An 18,407-nucleotide genomic window follows, 5' to 3' on the forward strand; every position below is an offset into this window, starting at 1 on the left:
TGAGTAGTCAGATGGTCACCATCTTTCTCTTGGGACTCCCGAGCATCAGCTTTATTCATTTTTTAAAATATTTTATTTATTTATTTGAGAGAGAGTGAGAGAGAAAGAAAGAGCACACGAGTAGGGAGGAGGGGCAGAGGGAGAGGGAGAAGCAGACCCCCGCTGAGCAGGGAGCTCAGTGTGGGTCTTGATCCCAGAACCCTGGGATCATGACCTGAGCCGAAGGCAGACACTTAACCGACTGAGCCACCCAGGTGCCCTACTCAGCTTTATTTTAAGTGCTGTGTAGGATGCTGGCAGAAGAAGCAGGACCTGGCAGTCTTGTCTTCTTTCGTCTATTTCTGGGACATGTGGGTGAAGGGGCCATATGTGTTTATACAAACACACACATTGTTACCTGGTGCTTTTTTTCTTAGGGTGTACCTGTGACCCAGCTGGATCTCAGAACGAGGGAGTCTGTGACGGTCACACTGATTTTTCCACCGGCCTCATTGCTGGTCAGTGCCGGTGTAAATTACACGTGGAAGGGGAACATTGTGAAATTTGCAAAGAAGGCTTCTACGGTTTAAGTGCTGAGGATCCATTCGGTTGTCGATGTGAGTACATCCGTGAAAGTGTTGGGGAGTTCTCGTGTACGCAGTTCCCAGTGTAGTCTGCACTTCTAAATCCGGACTCCCCCTTGCACTCACTTGTCTTGTGTTTCTTTACTTCATTTTATCTTTAATGAAGCTTGTGCTTGCAATCCTCTGGGAACCATCCCTGGTGGGAATCCTTGTGATTCTGAGACCGGTTACTGCTACTGTAAGCGTCTGGTGACAGGACAGCATTGTGACCAGTGTCTGGTAAGTGGATCCTAATTACCCAGGATGGGTGGTTTGTGAATGGGACACGTTGAGTATTGTAGAGTCTACCGTCACCCTTATGTGTAAATGTTAAAAGACGCAAACGACTCACAAAAGAATTACTAATGAATACTTTCGGCAAGATGTTCGCCATCGCTGTTAGAATTGTAAAATAAAACCACAGCAAAATACCATTTTTAAAGACAAAATCAACACATTTTTAAAAATGGGGCTGGCTATTAGGACATAAAGAGGGACTGGTCTTCTAAGCTGCTGATGGAAATGCACATTGGCTCATACTTGGCAAAAAAAAGCATTTTGGAAGTATGTTATCAGTAGCCTGTAGAAATGCGCATACCCTTTGACCCAGTAATCCCACTTCTGGGAATCTTTCCTAATGAAATAAGCAGAAAATTGGACAAAGATGTATTCAGCAGAAGATTCATTGCATCTCGTACTAATCATAGCCAAAAAACTTTGAAGCAATGGTGGGGAAAATAGTTAAGTAAATTTGGGGGCTTCTGCATGGTGTGGTATTTGGTTGCCATTGAAAATGACAATAATGTGAGGAAAGGCTTATGCCAGTATATATATATAAAAAAAAAAAAACAACAGGATGTGAGTAGTATCTTGATTGTGTAGGAAAAAATTTCATCAAGAAGAACAAAATCTGGAAGGAAATACACCAAAAAGTTCACTGTAGTGATCCTGGGTAATCACAAGAGTAATTTTAACAATTACCCTGTATCTTTTATAACATTCTTGTGATTTCCTTTATAATCTGTGAGAGGGGGGTCCACTGACCCCAAATTATGTTTCTATTATGACCTGTAAATATGTATATTTGCATATGTCCAGAGAGAGTCCTAACATAAATTTCTGGAAGTCTGATTTAAATCAGCATGCCTTGGGACACCTGCGTGGCTCAGCGGCTGAGCGCCTGCCTTCGGCTCAAGGCGTGATCCTGGAGTCCTGGGTTCGAGTCCCACATTGGGCTCCCCGCAGGGAGCCTGCTTCTCCCTCTGCCTGTGTCCCTGCCTCTCTCTCTCTCTCTCTGTGTGTCTCTCATGAATAAATAAATAAAATCTTAAAAAATCAATCAATCAGCACCCCTCATTTTATCTGCTCCTGAGTAAATACAAGTTTGTCGAAGTACAGAGCCATCCTCTCCCCTGTATAGCTTCTGTCCTATTTCTTTTTATTTCCACCTCCAGTGCTGTCATGATTCAGTGATCTGCTCGCCTTTCACTTGTGAAAATGCTTGCTTTATGCTGTTTAGACGTAGATAAATCCTTTGAAGTGCTTTGCTTATGGGGTGTCTGACAGGCTGAACTCAGGGAACATTTAAAGGCCTGCCAAATATTTGCCAAAACTCTCTTACTGCCACAGTACTTCTAATGAAGAAAATTGGCATCTTAGCTGCTGGCTCCTATTAACTTTTGGACAAAGGCTATTTGCTTGGAAGAGAAGCTCCTCTGATCTGGCCTTGGGTGATTAGGACACCCACCCCCCCCCCCCCCCCCCCCCCCCCCCCCCCCGTGACCTGCCGCCTGGGTTTTCGTTCAGAATACTCGTACTCGTTCCCCTTGTTGGCTTTCTGCTTGCACAGTACATAAGCACGTTCCTTCAGTGGAACAAGCAAGACACGCCTGTAACTTGTTTCTTGTTGAGACTATTGTGTCATGACAGGAACCCACCTTTAGATGTGAAATCTTTTGTTCTGCAGCCAGAGCACTGGGGCTTAAGCAATGATTTGGATGGATGTCGGCCTTGTGACTGTGACCTTGGAGGAGCCTTGAACAACAGGTGAGTGAAGCCACACTTACACTCTTGTGCTCAGTCCCCAAGGAGAGCCCTCCTGACCTCCAGGAGAAACACGACACCCAGTGTCTCTGAAGAAGAGGCGCTGAGTACATTCATCTTTAGCTCACCTGTGGTCTTAATGTTTTCAAAGACTGAGTCATTCCAAGAGTTTGCTTTGAAGACTCCAACTGTGTTTATGTTTCTTGGTCTTGCTTTTTAAAAGTGCTGCTGTTGTTTTGTACTTTATGGTATTTTTTAGATTATGGAAACAGTGTATGCCCATTAAAAAAAAAAAAAAAAATCCAAGCAGTTAAGACAGGTTCCCTGCCCTTTCTCCCACCCAGAATCCACTGCTAACAAATACCACCATTAGCGATTTCTCATATTCTATGAATTAATAATAACACTCAGAATACCTATCAAAACTTATCATTTCTTTCTTCTCCTTTTTACTTTTTTTAAAGATTTTTATTTATTTATTCATTTATGTGAGACACAGAGAGGGAGGCAGAGACACAGGCAGAGGGAGAAGCAGGCTCCCTGCGGGGAGCCTGATGCAGGGCTCAATCCCAGGACCCCAGGGTCACAGCCTGAGCCGAAGGCAGATGCTCAACCACTGAGCCACCCAGGTGTCCCATCCTCTCATTTCTTTTTAAGTAACAGGTTTAAAAAAAAAAAAAAAGAAGAAGAAGCCTAACGAGTACACACATGAAAAAGCCTATGATTTCCCATTTAGCTTTATTGACAGTTTTTGAAAATCAGAGTAATCCACGTATGCACACTGTTCTGCAAGCTTGCTTATTATCTGGAACTCTTTCTTCATTTCAACATGTATTCATGTGTTTCTTTCTTTTTCATAGCATGTATACATCTACCTCTTTTTTTGGGTGGGGGAGGAAGATTTCATCATATAGAAGTGCCACCATTTATTTCTAGTTTTTTGGGTAGATGAGGCTTCCAAGATGGAACTGCTAAGTCAAAGCACATATGCACTATTTTTTTTTTATAGAGATTGCCAGATTATTCTCCAGACAGATTAATGCTAGTTTATTTTCTTACCACTTGGTTACAAAAGCACCTCTCTCTATCCCACCAGCACTTAGTATCCTCATTTTATCTTTTACCAATCTAAAAGATGGAAAATGAGGGGCACCTGGCTCACTCAGTCAGTAGAGCGTGTGACTCTTGACTTCGGGGTCATGAGTTTGAGCCCCACGTTGGGTGTGGGGTCTACTTATAAAAATAATAAATTACTTTAAAAAATGAAATAAAAGATGGAAAACAAACTTCCATTTCTATTTGTGTTAAGAATCTTTTCATTTTCTTCCTTTTTTTTTTTTCAACTTCCAAGTTTATTTAATGAAACTGCACAAAATCGTGTTTAATTATTGAAACCGGTTGGCATTCCCTGAATAGATGAGACGTGAGGCTGTACCACAGATCGATCCCGGTACACGTTTGGCAAGAGGTTAGATTAGTGGGAGTTAAATTAGCCACCTTGGAGTCCAAGAGAATTTCACTCTCTGTTTGTAACCGGGTCAGACTGAGAACATCTGGTAGAGACCGTCTTAAGTGGCTGCTGAGGCAATAGGCAGATGTTTCCTTGTGGCCTGACTCTCCCCTGAGACAGCAAGCTGAATCCATCAAGCAAGCACCATGTACTAAAAAAGAGCTGACTCTCACAAGGTTCTTTCCCAACACCACAGTAGTCTGCTGGGAAGGAACGGGATTGGAGGCAGCAAGAACATGTTCTCTTTGGCCTCCGGATTGGGGTTTTTATTCCAGATGTCACAGTATCTCAGTACAGCGTGTAGCCTCTGGAACTCCAGGGTGAATTTCTGTTCTTAGAAAACCCCTCCAGAGGGGAGGAAGTAAGGACAGTTCCATAAAAGCAGGGAAGACAGGCTGCTAGTCAGCTTCTGGAATCGCTTCTCCAACTTTCCTTTGTGAATCCCAGCACACCTGCTGCTTCCTTTGGTAATCGCTTGCTCAATGCAGAGCCGTCCTCCTTCCTAAAATCCTTGATTAGGTGAGAGTGCATACACGGTTCTCCAAATGACATCATAAACTCAGGAGTGTCCTATGGGCCTCTACCCTAAATGGTTTCTGCTACTCACCCTCCCTATGTCCGTTTCCCTATTCCACACATGCTTCCTGTCTTTAAATCTGCCCATACAGAGCCCCTGACCTATCCCTCATTTCTCCTGCAGGAATCTATAGAAATCAGGGTGTGCTAAGCAAGTTTGGGAAGTAAAAAGTTGTAGTGAAGATTTTAAAGCAGATAATTTGATCTTCCTAGCAAGATTGAGGAGATACCCTATCTCTTGGCATTATTGGTGGGGGAGAAAAAGAACCTTTACAGATTTCTCTACTCCTGTGACTCTGCAGTGTTTGGTAATGATCATTTTCAGTTTTCCTCAATGAGAACCTTTTCTAGGAGTCCCATAGGGTAACAGAGGCTCTAACGAAGGCTTCCAAAGCACCGATTCTACTAGAAGAATGCTTGGTGCATAGTGGGCACTTGGGAGATTCTTGGTGAATGATTGATTTGTTGCAATCATGCATAAATATCTTCTATCTGATGTTATTCCTTTGCTCTGCGTTGGGTACATAGTATTGATGGTATGAATGTTGATCAGGTAAAAGAATTTGAGAAATAGAAATATTTATGATGTAAAAAAACAAACAAACCCAAAACCTGTGCTCCTTTGGACAGGCAAACTCTAGATGTGATCTGAGACATTCCTGAGGTACTTTGGGCCAGGAACAGAATCAAGTGTAAAAAGCGTGCAAAGTGGAAGAAGTTTTAAAGCGTTTTGTGTAATGAGCCGAACGGATTCTTGTAGAATAAAAGCTTAGTAATCCATGTCTATTATGTTGACAGGTAATCTGAATTTTGGAGTATTTTAGAGAAGTAAGCGCTAATTTACATAATGTGACTTAAGCCAGGCTAATGAAGCTTTGCCTCGTCAGGAACCTGCTTTAATAAATAAATCAGAATGGTTGCTAGGGAAATGTACTTGTAAATGCTTGAAAACACTGAAAAACACGAACAACTTTATAGCATCCTTCAAAATTATTGCATCAATTAAATTTAGAACTTGGGTGTCTGGCTTGAAGCCTACCACCCTTTTGAAGATTTCTGCTTTAGGGACTGAAGTCCCCAGCTTTCCCTGGACATTTCAGCAACACATTCTTTCTGGATCTCTTTTACTACTCATTTAATTCTGCTCTGTATTATCGCTGTTGGTATTTTAAAAGGTCCCTGGACGGGGATTGAGTCTTATTTGTTTTTGTGTCTCTCTTCATACTCAGCTTTGTGGGCCTTCTAGGTGTTCCATTTATTCTTTGGAAATTTATTTAACTTGGGAACCAGAGGAGAAGTTAATCTGTATTTCTTTTTTTTTTTTAAGATTTTATTTATTTATTCATGAGAGACACACAGAGTGGGGGTGGGGCAGAGACATAGGCAGAGGGAGGCTCCATGCAGGGAGCCCCATGTGGGACTCAATCCTGGGTCTCCAGGTTGCGCCCTGGGCCGAAGGCAGACACCCAACTGCTGAGCCACCCAGGCATCCCTAATCTGTATTTCTATCACTGTAGTGAATGATAATAGTATCCAACCTGTTGCTAGTTACTATGATGGCTGGATTTGTAAAGATTATAGAAGTCATTTAAGAAAGTATCCTAATTGGCCAGAGGCTTGGCAGGGAAGCTACCCTGGACAAAATCAGTGGCGTTGATCAGCGTGGAACCAATTTTTGTTTGTAATCAGAAGTATGGAAGAGATACCAGTGTTGAACAGGGTCGTAGCTCTCATGATCTTTTTTCCCCCTTTTTTGGGTGCTAATTTCCTAGTGATAGAGAAAAGTTGAAACTATAGGGTATTTTCTCTGCTTATCACTACTTAAAATTTCCCTTCTGATAGAATATTTGTTAAATAAATGGCTAATGTCTGCATTTATGGGAAACCTGTGTATTTAAAAATCTTGGCCTTTACTCGTTGAAAAAAAAAAACAAATAGAGCTTGTATTAGTTTTCTATTGCAGGCATAGTAAGTTACTGCAATTTAGTGACCTAAAGCGACACAAGGTTATTATCTTAGACTCCTATGTGTCAGACACAGCCCGGGTCACTGGAATAAAATCAAGATGTTGGTAGGCCTGTGTTTCTATCTGAAGGCCCTCGGGGAGAATCTGTTTCCTGCCCATTTGTGTCATCGGCACAATCTGCAGAATTTAGTTGCTTTCGGTTGTAGGACAAGGTTCTTGATATCTCCCTGGCTGTCAGCAAGGGGCCATTCTCAGCTTCCATAGGCTGCCTGCATCCCTTGACTCATAGCTTCCATCATCAAAGCCAACAATGTGAGTCAGACCCTCCTCGAGTCACATCTCTCTGACCCACTTCTCTGTTTGCCTTTTCTACTTTTAAGAAACCATGCGGTTTGATTGAGCAACCGCATCTCAAGATCCTAAATCTCAATCATGTCAGCAAACCCCCTGGTGCCATATGAACATATCCACAGATTTGGGGTTGAGGGTGGGACATCTTTGCGGGCCATTTTTCTGCCTGCCCCAGGCCCTTTGTCTTTATGTCATTAACGTACCTTATTGATCCAGCAAATGGAATCTGTATCTAACTACACGGAAATTTGGTGGTATGGGGGCGGGGGGACATATAAACTTGTCGAGTGTACCATTTCTATGTGATAGGATTTTTACTTGAACACAGGGAGGATAATTACATGTCATCTTTTGTCGCACTATGGAGGAGGTAGGATTTAGCTGAGACAGAGGTTTGAGAGGTGTGACGAGGGGCAGGAGGGCCTTCTACAAGGGAGAAGGAAGATGGGCAAAGCCCCAGAGATGGAGTGAGTGCAGCACATGGTCAAGACCTAGTCAGACCGTGACCGGCTCCACTCACATTCCTCCATGACCCTTCTTTGCACCTGTCATTGCTGTCGTCTCTCTGCCTGTCTCGATCCTGTCACCTTCGGAGCATGGCTTTCTATGATCCCCTCCTTAGTCTCCCAACCAAGTGAACAAGTGGCTTCCTCTGTAGCCTGAATACCTCACTCGTAGCTCTGTTTCACCACTCGCTGCATTTTTGCTTTGTTGCTGGTCAGTGGTCAGTTGCTCTCCTGTTTATCTCCCCAGGTAGATGGTAAGCTCTTTAGGGCAGGGACTATTTCCCCCCATCATTCTTTCTCCATATCATTTCAGAATAATGGACTTACCAAGGAAGTAAAGATTGGTTCAGAGGAAAATTGACAATGGACTAACATGTGAGAGTACTGACAGCAGGAAGCACAACGTCCAGGGCTAGTATTTGTTCAATCAATATTTGCGAAAGAGGGGGAGCAGTGTGGCTCATCAGAAAGCAGAGGGCAGGCACTAGAAAGAGCAGCAGTGGTTTTCAGAGGATGGGGCATAGAGGCTGCTGGCAACCAGGCAGGGGCATCACAACTCGATAAAATCAGAGAGGAAATGGTTGTGGGTTTTGATGAAATGCTAAAGGCAGTGCTGGGGGAAGACTGGGTTGGTGATGGCTGGCAGGATGGATGGGGCAGCCGGGAGAGCCCGGGAGGTCAGTGTGGGAGGCCGTTAGAGTGACAGGTGTGGCGTGACGACACGCTGGACTGTGGCAGTGGCAGTGACCATGAGAGGACACTGCTGAGTGAAGAGACATCTTGAATTAAGACTTGGGTATTGAGGATGAAATGAAGGACAGGAAAGGTCATGTCTCACCCCAAATCAGAAGAATTTTAGATGTGACTGAAATAGAAGAGCTGAAGGAATGTCAGTGTGAGAGGCGACAAGCAGTTTGGGACAAATGTGAGACAGAGGTGACAAGCGGGCCAGCCAGGGGAATGTCGCCTTCATGGCTGGAAACACACAGGTAAGGCACAGCGGAGTCAGGGCCAGAGCTTTGGTGTGCAGGGTTGGGGTGGGGGGAGCCCCAAGAATGCATCCACTAAAGGAGGTGGTTCCAAGTGGAGCCAGCCTGCCAGAGACAGCACCTGGCGACTGTGGACACAAAGAGGCCTTGTCGCCAGGGCTGATGTTATAGGGACTCCTTTTCACATAATCAGCTTCTCATGAGTTGTTTCATCCTCAGAATTATGAATCAGGTGTCTTTATCCTCACCTTCATTTGCTTGCTCTCTAGTCATGGCATGTTTTCTTCTTTGATGGCTCGTGTTTTACTCATGCATTCCCTCAGTAAACGTTGGCTGGGGAGCAAGGAAGGATTTTTCTCTTGTCCATATGATGTGATGTCTGATGCCTGGGTTTCTAAAAATGGCTTTTGTTGGTGGGCTGGGCCCAAAGAGGGCCAGATCCCACCTGCAATGAGCGTTCCTCCTCTGGAGGTGGCTACAGGATATGAAGCGCTCGTATCCCTGTGTGGTGGGAACCATTCGTGTGATCTGCAGGAAGAAGATTCCAGGGGATCGTGGCAGGGCTGTGGGGGGCAGTGCTAAGAAACCCCCAGGGCGTTGGGCGTTCCATCTTCCTAGGATTATAACTTACCCCGAGTACTTGGTTCACAGTGAACTTTGGGATGAGGAAAAATTTGACCTCTGGGAGTGGGTTTTTTTTTTTTTTAGTATTTATTTACTCATGAGAGGCAGAGACATAGGCAGAGGGAGAAGCAGGCTCCCTGTAGGGAGCCTGATAACGGAACTTGATCCCAGCACCCTGGAGTCACACCCTGAGCCAAAGGCAGATGCTCAACTACTGAGCCACCCCGGTGTCCCCCAGTCCAAGCTTTTAAGCAATTTGCCACCTTGTAGGGGGTCAGATGAGTCTGCCAGTAGTTATACTACAAGAGAGAAAGCAATAAATGTCTTAACAGTACAAATAAAGAACAGCAGAGGCCTCGGAAAGCCCCACTTGAGAATAGCAGGAATCAAACGAGACTCCATGAGAGGGATGAACGTTGGCTGGGGCTCTGAATGACCAGTAGGGTTTGAAGACCCAGGGCCTCCTCAGCTTTCGTGAGCACCTACTATGTGACACACTTGGTTGTACATGTTGTGACCGCGTCGTTTCTCCTGTGGAGAGGTGGAGGCATGAAGGGAAGGTGGTTCATTCTGTGAGGGTGGTGAGGGATATGTCACGGCAGGAGTCCTTTGGGAGCCAAATCTTGAAAGAATAGGTGGCCCTTTGCTGGGTGAATAAGGGACAGGGGTGTTCCAGGCTGCAGAACAACATAAGCCAAGGGAAGGCATCATGAATCGCCCTGCCCCTGGGAGAAATTTTAACAGTCCCATGTGGTTGGAGAAGTGAGGGGGGAGATGGAGCTGGAAAGGTAGAGAAGGAGCGAGACTGTGGAAAGCCTGGTGCATCTGCCCAAGGCCGGGAAGTGATATGGTCAGTGCATCTCGGAGAGGTCCTTCGGGCAGCTGTGTGGCCGGTGGCGGTTTAGGTTGGGAAATGGGAAGACCTGCAACAAGGACACGGATGAGAAGGGTGGAACTGATTTTGCTGGGAATGTGCAAAGAAAGGTGTAGCATCTCCAGCAGAAAGGAGGAGGACGAGGACACTCTTGTCCTTCTAGGCTGTGAAATTATAGAACTGGGTTCCTGATTAGATGCGAAAGACTCAAGAAGAATCTAGCTTTCTGACTTGGTCAACTTAGTGGCTGCCAGGGTCCTCTTCCCAGCAGAGAACATGAGAAGGATTGAGTGTTGCCTGTTGGGATCTGTCCTTAACCTTGAGGACAGCTAGGTCACAGCCATCCTTCTGGGAGCTGGATCTTTGGGTCTGAGGCCCAGGAGAAAAAGGGGTCACAGTTGGAAATCAGGCAAAAGATCTAAGACATTGAAGCAAGAACACTGGTGGTATCCACAGAAAACCTCAGTCTGGTGTGGATGGAGCATAGGGAAGAAAGACAAGCCAGATGAAATCAAAATGACCAGGTCATGGGGGAGCTTTCAACTCCAGAGTGGGTGATTAATTCACAGGCAAGGATTTTTTCCCCACATACTTATTTTCTGAAGGAAATAGGAAAGCTCTACCTATTTCACCCATTTAATATATGGTGGAAAATGTAGAACTGTGTCAAGGGGGCTCATTTACAAACATGGGGGCCCAGCTGACCTGGCTTTGTGCCCCCCCCCCCGCAGCTGCTCAGCGGAGTCAGGCCAGTGTGTGTGCCGACCCCACGTGATCGGGCGTCAGTGCAACGAAGTGGAACCTGGTTACTACTTCACCACCTTGGATCACTACATCTATGAAGCAGAAGAAGCCAACTTTGGGCCTGTAAGTCGGGGGTTGCCGGGGAGATGGGCAAAGCCGTGTTTGGGGGATAGTCATGGCATATACTCGTTTTGTAAAGAGACGGTTTAAAAAGCATTTTTCCAGCTCTTGTCAATGACAGGATCGGACCGTGCCTTCCTGAGAACAGTCCTATTTAGAGCTAAGTCAATCTATAACTCACAAAGAGACTTTGGAACATTCACTAGTGAGGCTTTGGGGGCGTGGGATGGGGGAGTATTTGTTTTTCGTACTTCCATTCCTCTACTTCTACTCCAAAGCTGTTGTTGATCTAGGATGGTAAATGCTCAGAGGGGACATTGTTTCAGTTGTCTGTTGCTGTGAAATCAGCCATCCCAAAATGTAGTGGCTTTAGAGGGATGCCTGGCACATCAGCTGGGGTGGCTGAAACAGCTAGAGGCTGGCTGGGCAGTTCCCCCCACATACCTGCAACCCCAAGCAGCTGCTTGAGCTTCCCAACAGCATGGTGGAGTCAGGACACTGAGACTTCTTACACGGTGTCTGGCTTCCAAGAAGGAGGAAAGAGAAACCGCCAGGTCTCTTCAAGCCTGGGCTCAGAAGTTTCAGAAGCTCATTTTTTCACATTCTGTGGTTCTGAAGTCTCAAGGCCAGACCAGGTCTAAGGGCAGGGTAATGTGGATTCCAGCTCTTGAAGGGCTGAGCCGAATGCCCATACATATGGAGAATGAAAGACTTGGTCTTCGGAAGTGGCTGACCACAGTGGTTTCACATGATCCTGTGAACAAACCCGAAGGCGTGCTTGAGTTGACCAAAACTGATCCATCTTCAGCCTCAGTGACCATCAGAATGAACCCCTCAGTGAGCACTCCTGATGGTGGGGTTCCTTCACTCGTACTTGAGGTTTGGAATGAATGCCAGAGAGAAAGGCAAACACATCCACTAGATACTGGACTAGGCTTGTAGAAGATCTGGGAAATAGCTCGTCACTTCTCGGCTTGCTTCCAAAGCATTTGAGACGTTCTCTCTCCTTCCTTTATGCTCATTCCTGGTTATATCATAGAGGGCGTCGCCCATGGCTTTGGGTCCCATCTCCAGTGTCTCAAGACTACCCCAACCACAAAACCAAAAGAAACCAGTTTCCTCTTTATACATCAAAAACTTGTACACTCTACGGAGAAAATGTGACTGCAGAAAATAGGTATTCATGGCTGTAGTTTGGACCTTAGGGTGATTTCAGATTTCTGTAACTGCTACATTTCCTTGAATTCCATTCCAAGTAAAGCATAGCTACTGTCCGCCTTGTCCTCAGGGGGTGAGCATCGTGGAGCGGCAGTACATCCAGGACCGCATTCCTTCCTGGACCGGACCGGGCTTCGTCCGAGTGCCCGAAGGGGCTTATCTGGAGTTTTTCATCGACAACATACCATATTCCATGGAGTATGACATCTTAATTCGCTACGAACCACAGGTAAACCTTCCATGGGCTACTGAGGGTGGTAGAAATATCTTCTTCTCAGGGACACCATTTTTTGAAATTTGCGTGAGAACAGAGGAACCTTTCTGACTTTGTAGCCCCCGTGGAAGCAAAAATGTACATTTTTCCCAAGTTCAGTTTTGCGAACCTTGAGTGATCCCTCATTAGGCTCTGGGCATTGCTGAGATGAGAATGTGTCAGACCCTCGGCTTGATCTCATGGCCCACACGGCCCAGGCTCAGATGTGCCCCAAAAGCCGAAGGTGGCCAGGGCAAGAGCAGGGATGTAGAGAGTCCTGGAAGACGGAAAGGTTCACATCAGCCCAGCAGTGCCTGACGCTGCCACAATGTCCCGAAAAGAATGAGTTCTAGGCCTTCAAACAGATGGAATTTCACTGCAAAAGGAACCAAGGAATGACTTGAGCAGAGAAGGGAGAGTGTGTTGAGAGTGCTTCCTTAGAGCTAGCTAAGGACACAGTTGGAGATGCCGTTGGCCAGAATGCTGGGGTCAGCCCATGAGCCTGGCCATGGGCATTAGTAGGGTTTTGAGTAGGGGATTGTCCTGATTGGAGCTGTGTTTCCTGACTGCCCAGGAGGGGATTGGGAGAGGCACGGACAGCAGGAAAGGCTGTCCAGTGTCCAGGTGAGAGGGGACTAGGGCTGGGGGCTAGGGCAAGAGCAGAGGAAATTGGAAAGAGCGAAGGGAAATGCAAGCGAGTGTTTTTCATTTAAACTTGGCAAGTGACCGATCGGGAGAGGTCTTTATAAACAGTTGGGCAGCAGCGGGCCAGCGCCGATGCTCCTCTGATGGTTTGTTGCTTACTCCAGCTACCCGACCGCTGGGAAAAAGCTGTCCTCATAGTGCAGCGACCTGGAAAGATCCCAACCAGCAGCCGATGTGGTAACACGATTCCCGATGATGACAACCAGGTGGTGTCCTTATCGCCTGGCTCAAGGTCAGTGTGATGCTGGGTTGCAGCTCATAAAACGAATATGCAAATTATTATCTTTTTTTTTTTTTTTCCTGGTACCTTGCCTTGTGAGTCGTCCAGTTACCGTTTCGGAGCCCGAGCCAAACACGGGCCATTGCCTTTTCTTCCTTTGCATTGGTCTGCGTAGAGCTTTGATGGAGGGAGGGAGGGAGGGATTTTTTTTTTTTTTTTAATTTATGATAGTCACACCCAGAGCGAGAGAGAGGCAGAGACACAGGCAGAGGGAGAAGCAGGCTCCATGCACCGGGAGCCCGACGTGGGATTCGATCCTGGGTCTCCAGGATCGCGCCCTGGGCCAAAGGCAGGCGCCAAACCACTGCGCCACCCAGGGATCCCAGGGAGGGAGGGATTGATTGGATACCTACAAGTTGACTTTGTGTTGGTATTTTTCCCTCTTATTTGGGGACAGGTATGTGGTCCTTCCACGCCCCGTGTGCTTTGAGAAGGGTGTGAACTACACAGTGAGGTTGGAGCTGCCCCAGTACACCTCCTCCGATAGCGACGTGGAGAGTCCCTACACGCTCATCGATTCCGTAAGTGGAAGGTCATTGCTGCAGGTCGTGGGGGGAAGGCTGGGCAGAGAGTATTCATTTTCCTTAGAGGGTTTTATGGAGGGGTGATATGGAGAGGATAGGCACAATCATCTTCTCTTGCCTCCAGAGCCACGTGGCTTATTTATTTTAACAAAAACTACCTTCTGCAAAGGATGTACTCAAGCTGATCATTGATGAAAATAAAAAAGTATCGGGATGCCTGGGGTGGCTCAGCAGTTGAGCGTGTACCTTTGGCTCAGGTCGTGATCCTGGAGTCCCAGGATCGAGTCCCGCATCGGGCTCCTCTCGGGGAGCCTGCTTCTCCCTCTGCCTGTGTCTCTGCCTCTCTTCTCTGTGTCTCTCATGAATAAATAAAATCTTTTAAAAAAGAAAAGTATCTTTAAAAATGGCATTTCAAAAGCCACCAGACTATGTAAGGTATATCTAAACATTTTCTGGCAAGGATATTTAAGAATGAAAATGTTTTCACTATATTGAATGAGTCGGATTTTTTTCTGTTCCAGAGTCAAAGTAGGATTGAGGGCTTTGATGTGTTTGCTTGGCTCTGGTTGAGGCCCCACCGTAAGAGCGCTTTGCTGTTGTTCTTGATTCTTCACAGCTAGTTCTCATGCCGTTCTGTAAGTCACTGGACATCTTCACTGTAGGAGGATCAGGGGACGGGTTGGTCACCAACAGTGCCTGGGAAACCTTTCAGAGATACAGATGTCTGGAGAATAGCAGAAGCGTTGTGAAAACACCAATGACGGACGTATGCAGAAACATAATCTTCAGTATTTCTACCCTGTTACACCAGTCAGGCCTGGGTAAGTGTCCCTGGCCCTCCTTTGTTGGGGCCAAGAGTAGTAAGGCACCACAAGGTACATTGGAAGGCATGCCCTGTAGTTCTGTGTGGGCAGGCAGCAAGAGGTTTGTCTTTTTCATCTGTAAAGAATATTTTAGTGATGGCGCCCCATTGAAAATGCAACCACATAAGGGAAGGGAAGGAAAAATAAGATGAAAACATAGAGGGAGACAAACCATAAGAGATTCTTGACCATAGGGAACAAACTGAGGGTTGCTGGAAGGGAGGTGGATGGGGGCATGGGGTGACTGGGTGATGGGCATTGAGGAGGGCACCTGATGTGAGCACTGGGCCTTATATACAACTGATGAATAATACCCCAGTCACTAATGCACTATATGTTAACTAAATTGAATTTAAATAAAACTTTTTTAATGCAATCACAAGAGTGCCTGGGGGTAAAGCCATGAGGATATGCATCCCGTAGGCAGGTGGGGAGTTGGGATGGCACCAGGGAGCAGCAGCAGACTTTCGCCTTGAGAGGTCAGACCACTTCCAAGGTCGCCGGACTTTTGTCTAAGGGTCCGTGCCACTTGAGCTTTGAAGGCAAGGGAAGAAAGCCCTGATGATCTCCTTCCGAGGAAAACTGCTTTTATCCGGCAGCTCCGTCCCCTGTCGCTTCCCTCCCACTCATCAGAGCGATGACATTGTTTTCACTGGGAATTCTGAATAAGCCGAGCTAGTCAAGGGGGGAGGATGAGGGCCAGTTGGCGTGTCGCAGCTTCTGACCTCTCTCCCTCCCTGCAGCTTGTGAGTGCGACCCCCAGGGCTCCCTAAGTTCTGTCTGTGACCCCAACGGAGGCCAGTGCCGCTGCCGGCCCAACGTGGCTGGGAGAACCTGCGACAGATGTGCTCCTGGCACTTTTGGCTTCGGCCCCAATGGATGCAAACGTAGGTCTATGGGGATTGTACCCGGGGAGATCAATCTGAGACCCACCGGTGTGGGTCCCACGGCTTTGGGACGTGGGGCTTTGCCTCCTGAGCTGAGCCTCCAGCGAACATTCTGCGTGGGGCCCAGTGGGGGTCGGGGGTGGGGGTGCTTCTGTCTGGGGCGTGTCTGCGTTTAATGAGTCTCTCAAGGCGGCTCCACCGCTGCCTGTCTCTCCAGCATGTGAGTGCCACCTGCAAGGGTCCGTCAGCGCCTCCTGCCACCCTGTCACCGGCCAGTGCCACTGCTTCCAGGGCGTGTACGCTCGGCAGTGCGACCGCTGCCTGCCCGGCTACTGGGGCTTCCCCAGCTGCCAGCCCTGCCAGTGTAACGGACACGCCGAGGACTGCGACCCAGGGACGGGGGCGTGCTTGAGCTGCCAGGACTACAGCACCGGGCACAACTGTGAGAGGTACGCGCTCGCCGCCGCCCTCGCCCGTAGAGGGCAAACCAGCTCGGCGTTGGCTCAGCCAACAGCATCTTAGACAAACCCGAGGCGGCGGCTCCATCAGACTCCTGAAGGCTCATTCATTTCTGACCGCCCCAGGATTTCCTGGGAACTCATTCCTTTATCCAGCATTTATTTTTTTAAAGATTTTTTTTAAATTTTATTTATTTGAGAGAGAGAGAGAGAGAACGAGCAGCAGGCAGAGGGAGAAGCAGGCCCCCCGCTGAACAGGGAGCCCCATCCGGGAACCCAGGACCCCGGGATCATCACCTGAGCCAAAGGCAGAGGCTTAACTGAGCCACCCAGGTGCTCCTATCCAGCAGGTATTTAGTTTGTATCTTTTTTTTTTTTTTAAGATTTTATTTATTTATTCACGAGAGAGAGAGAGGCAGAGGCAGAGATACAGGCAGAGGGAGAAGCAGGCTCCATGCAGGGAGCCCAACGCGGGACTTGATCCTGGGTCTCCAGGATTGCGCCCTGGGCCGACGGCGGCGCTAAACTGCTGAGCCACCGAGGGATCCCCTAGTTTGTATCTTCTGTGTGCCAGGCACGGTGTTGGTGCTGGGGATATAGCAGAGGACAAAGCCAACATGAGCTTTTCTCTTGGAGCACCATCCTCGAGGTCAGCGTAGACCTACACAGAAATCCTGTCTCAGCAGATTCTCGCCAAGGATGAGCATTCTGAAATGTGAGCACCTAATTGGGGTCAAAGTAGAAACCAGATCCAAACAGAATTAGTCATTTCAGACAGCTTTGTTTTTTGAAACACTTTTTGCAGCTCTAGCTGCCAGGAGGCCGCATAAAATGTGCAAAAGTAGACCTCTTCTCCACTTAGCAAATTAATTGAGTAATTATTATGGTTATAAGGCACACTGCACTAGCTGTAGCTAAATGAGGACCTGGAATGTACCCCTAATAACATTACAGTCAAGTTCAGTAGATAGTAAGCCACGTGATAAAATTACATGCTGACTTACACCGCTCATTACAAATGAAAGCTAGACCTGCTATGAGAATTGGGTGTTTTTGGAGTAATAGTCTGCACCTTTCACCTCAATAAATTTTCTGTCTTTTAACATCCGTCCACTCTATCTGGGACTTTTGTTTTTAAAATGTCAGCAAATGCTTCAGTCAGTACAAAAATTGCTCATCAGATGAAAGAGAGATTGCCAGTGAAAATTGAATAAGTGATTAACTTATGGTGGAAAGATGTTCATAGAAGCAGATAACTGCTAGAGTGGTGTTCAAGAATTTGGAGGTTCCAGGGGTGCCTGAGTGGTTCAGTCAGTTAAGGGTCTGCCTTTGACTCTGGTCATAATCCGGGAGTCCTGGGATCGAGCCCCACGTCGGGCTCCCTGCTCAGTGCAGAGCCTGCTTTTCTCTCTCTCCCTCTCACCCCCTGCTCATGATCTGTCTCTCTCTTGCTCACTCTCTCTCAAATAAATAAATAAATTCTTAAAAAAAAAAAAAAAAAGGAATTTGGAGGTTCCACTAACTACTCCTTTGAATAAAAGTTATTCCTTCCAACCACAAAATTGCCTTTTAAGAGGGTAATAAGGAAACAGTTATACAAGACTGGAAGAAATTAATATATTGATGTTGACTCCTATTTTCTGCATTAAGATTTTCATTAGTGTTCTTTGAGAGCTGGAGAATAAGTTTGAGAGACGTATAGAGGGAAAAAGTCAGATTAAAAAGAATGAGAGGAAAAAAAAAAGAATGAGAGAATGAGAGAGAGAGAGAGAGAGAGGTAGGGAACACAGGTGGCTGTCCACCACATGGGTGTGAAATCTGGCACGCGGGGCGATGTGGCGGGATGAGCATCCCGTGAGAAGAGCTAGCTCAATGTTTGTGACTGTTTCTGGATTTTATTTGCAAAGCGTTTTGTTTCTTGTAGGAGAATGTGAAAGGGTGTGGGAAGGGAAAAAAATTTTAGCCCTACATATGGATGACAAAGTTTTATAAAATATCTGGGATCCTGTGAGCCAACTTACCATTCTTTTCTTCATTCCAGGATGATCAGAGTTTCACTCCTGTGAATTTAAGAAGCAGCTCTAGGCTCAGCTCATTCCCAAGGGGGGAAGTGGAGGGAGAGGCAGGAAATGAACACTCATTTTCTATCATGAAGTATTTGGATTTATTTCACCTAGAAAAAGGCCTCCTAGAAAACTTTCTCAGAACCCGTTGTACCAAATTGCTTCATCTCGGCTGACTTTCCCAGCACAAATTTGGGGAGAACATGTTCTTATTATCTGTGTCTGTATCTAATTAAATAGAAGGTTAGTTT

At 46.6% G+C, this 18,407-nt stretch overlaps 1 protein-coding gene across 2 annotated transcripts in view; it reads left to right on the forward strand.

The window, feature by feature from the left end:
• LAMB1 (laminin subunit beta 1) overlaps positions 1–18,407 on the forward strand; it is a 70,694-nt gene that overhangs the window by 22,440 nt on the left and 29,847 nt on the right. For both annotated transcript variants that reach the window (XM_038562689.1, XM_038562690.1), the window contains 10 exons: positions 417–596; positions 730–842; positions 2,569–2,648; positions 10,773–10,908; positions 12,194–12,352; positions 13,186–13,313; positions 13,759–13,882; positions 14,502–14,706; positions 15,492–15,635; positions 15,853–16,084. In XM_038562689.1, the coding sequence (XP_038418617.1) occupies positions 417–596; positions 730–842; positions 2,569–2,648; positions 10,773–10,908; positions 12,194–12,352; positions 13,186–13,313; positions 13,759–13,882; positions 14,502–14,706; positions 15,492–15,635; positions 15,853–16,084 (1,501 nt within the window). The remainder of the gene's footprint in view (positions 1–416; positions 597–729; positions 843–2,568; positions 2,649–10,772; positions 10,909–12,193; positions 12,353–13,185; positions 13,314–13,758; positions 13,883–14,501; positions 14,707–15,491; positions 15,636–15,852; positions 16,085–18,407) is intronic.

Source organism: Canis lupus, chromosome 18, assembly GCF_011100685.1.
Source record: "Canis lupus familiaris isolate Mischka breed German Shepherd chromosome 18, alternate assembly UU_Cfam_GSD_1.0, whole genome shotgun sequence".
NCBI lineage: Eukaryota > Metazoa > Chordata > Mammalia > Carnivora > Canidae > Canis > Canis lupus.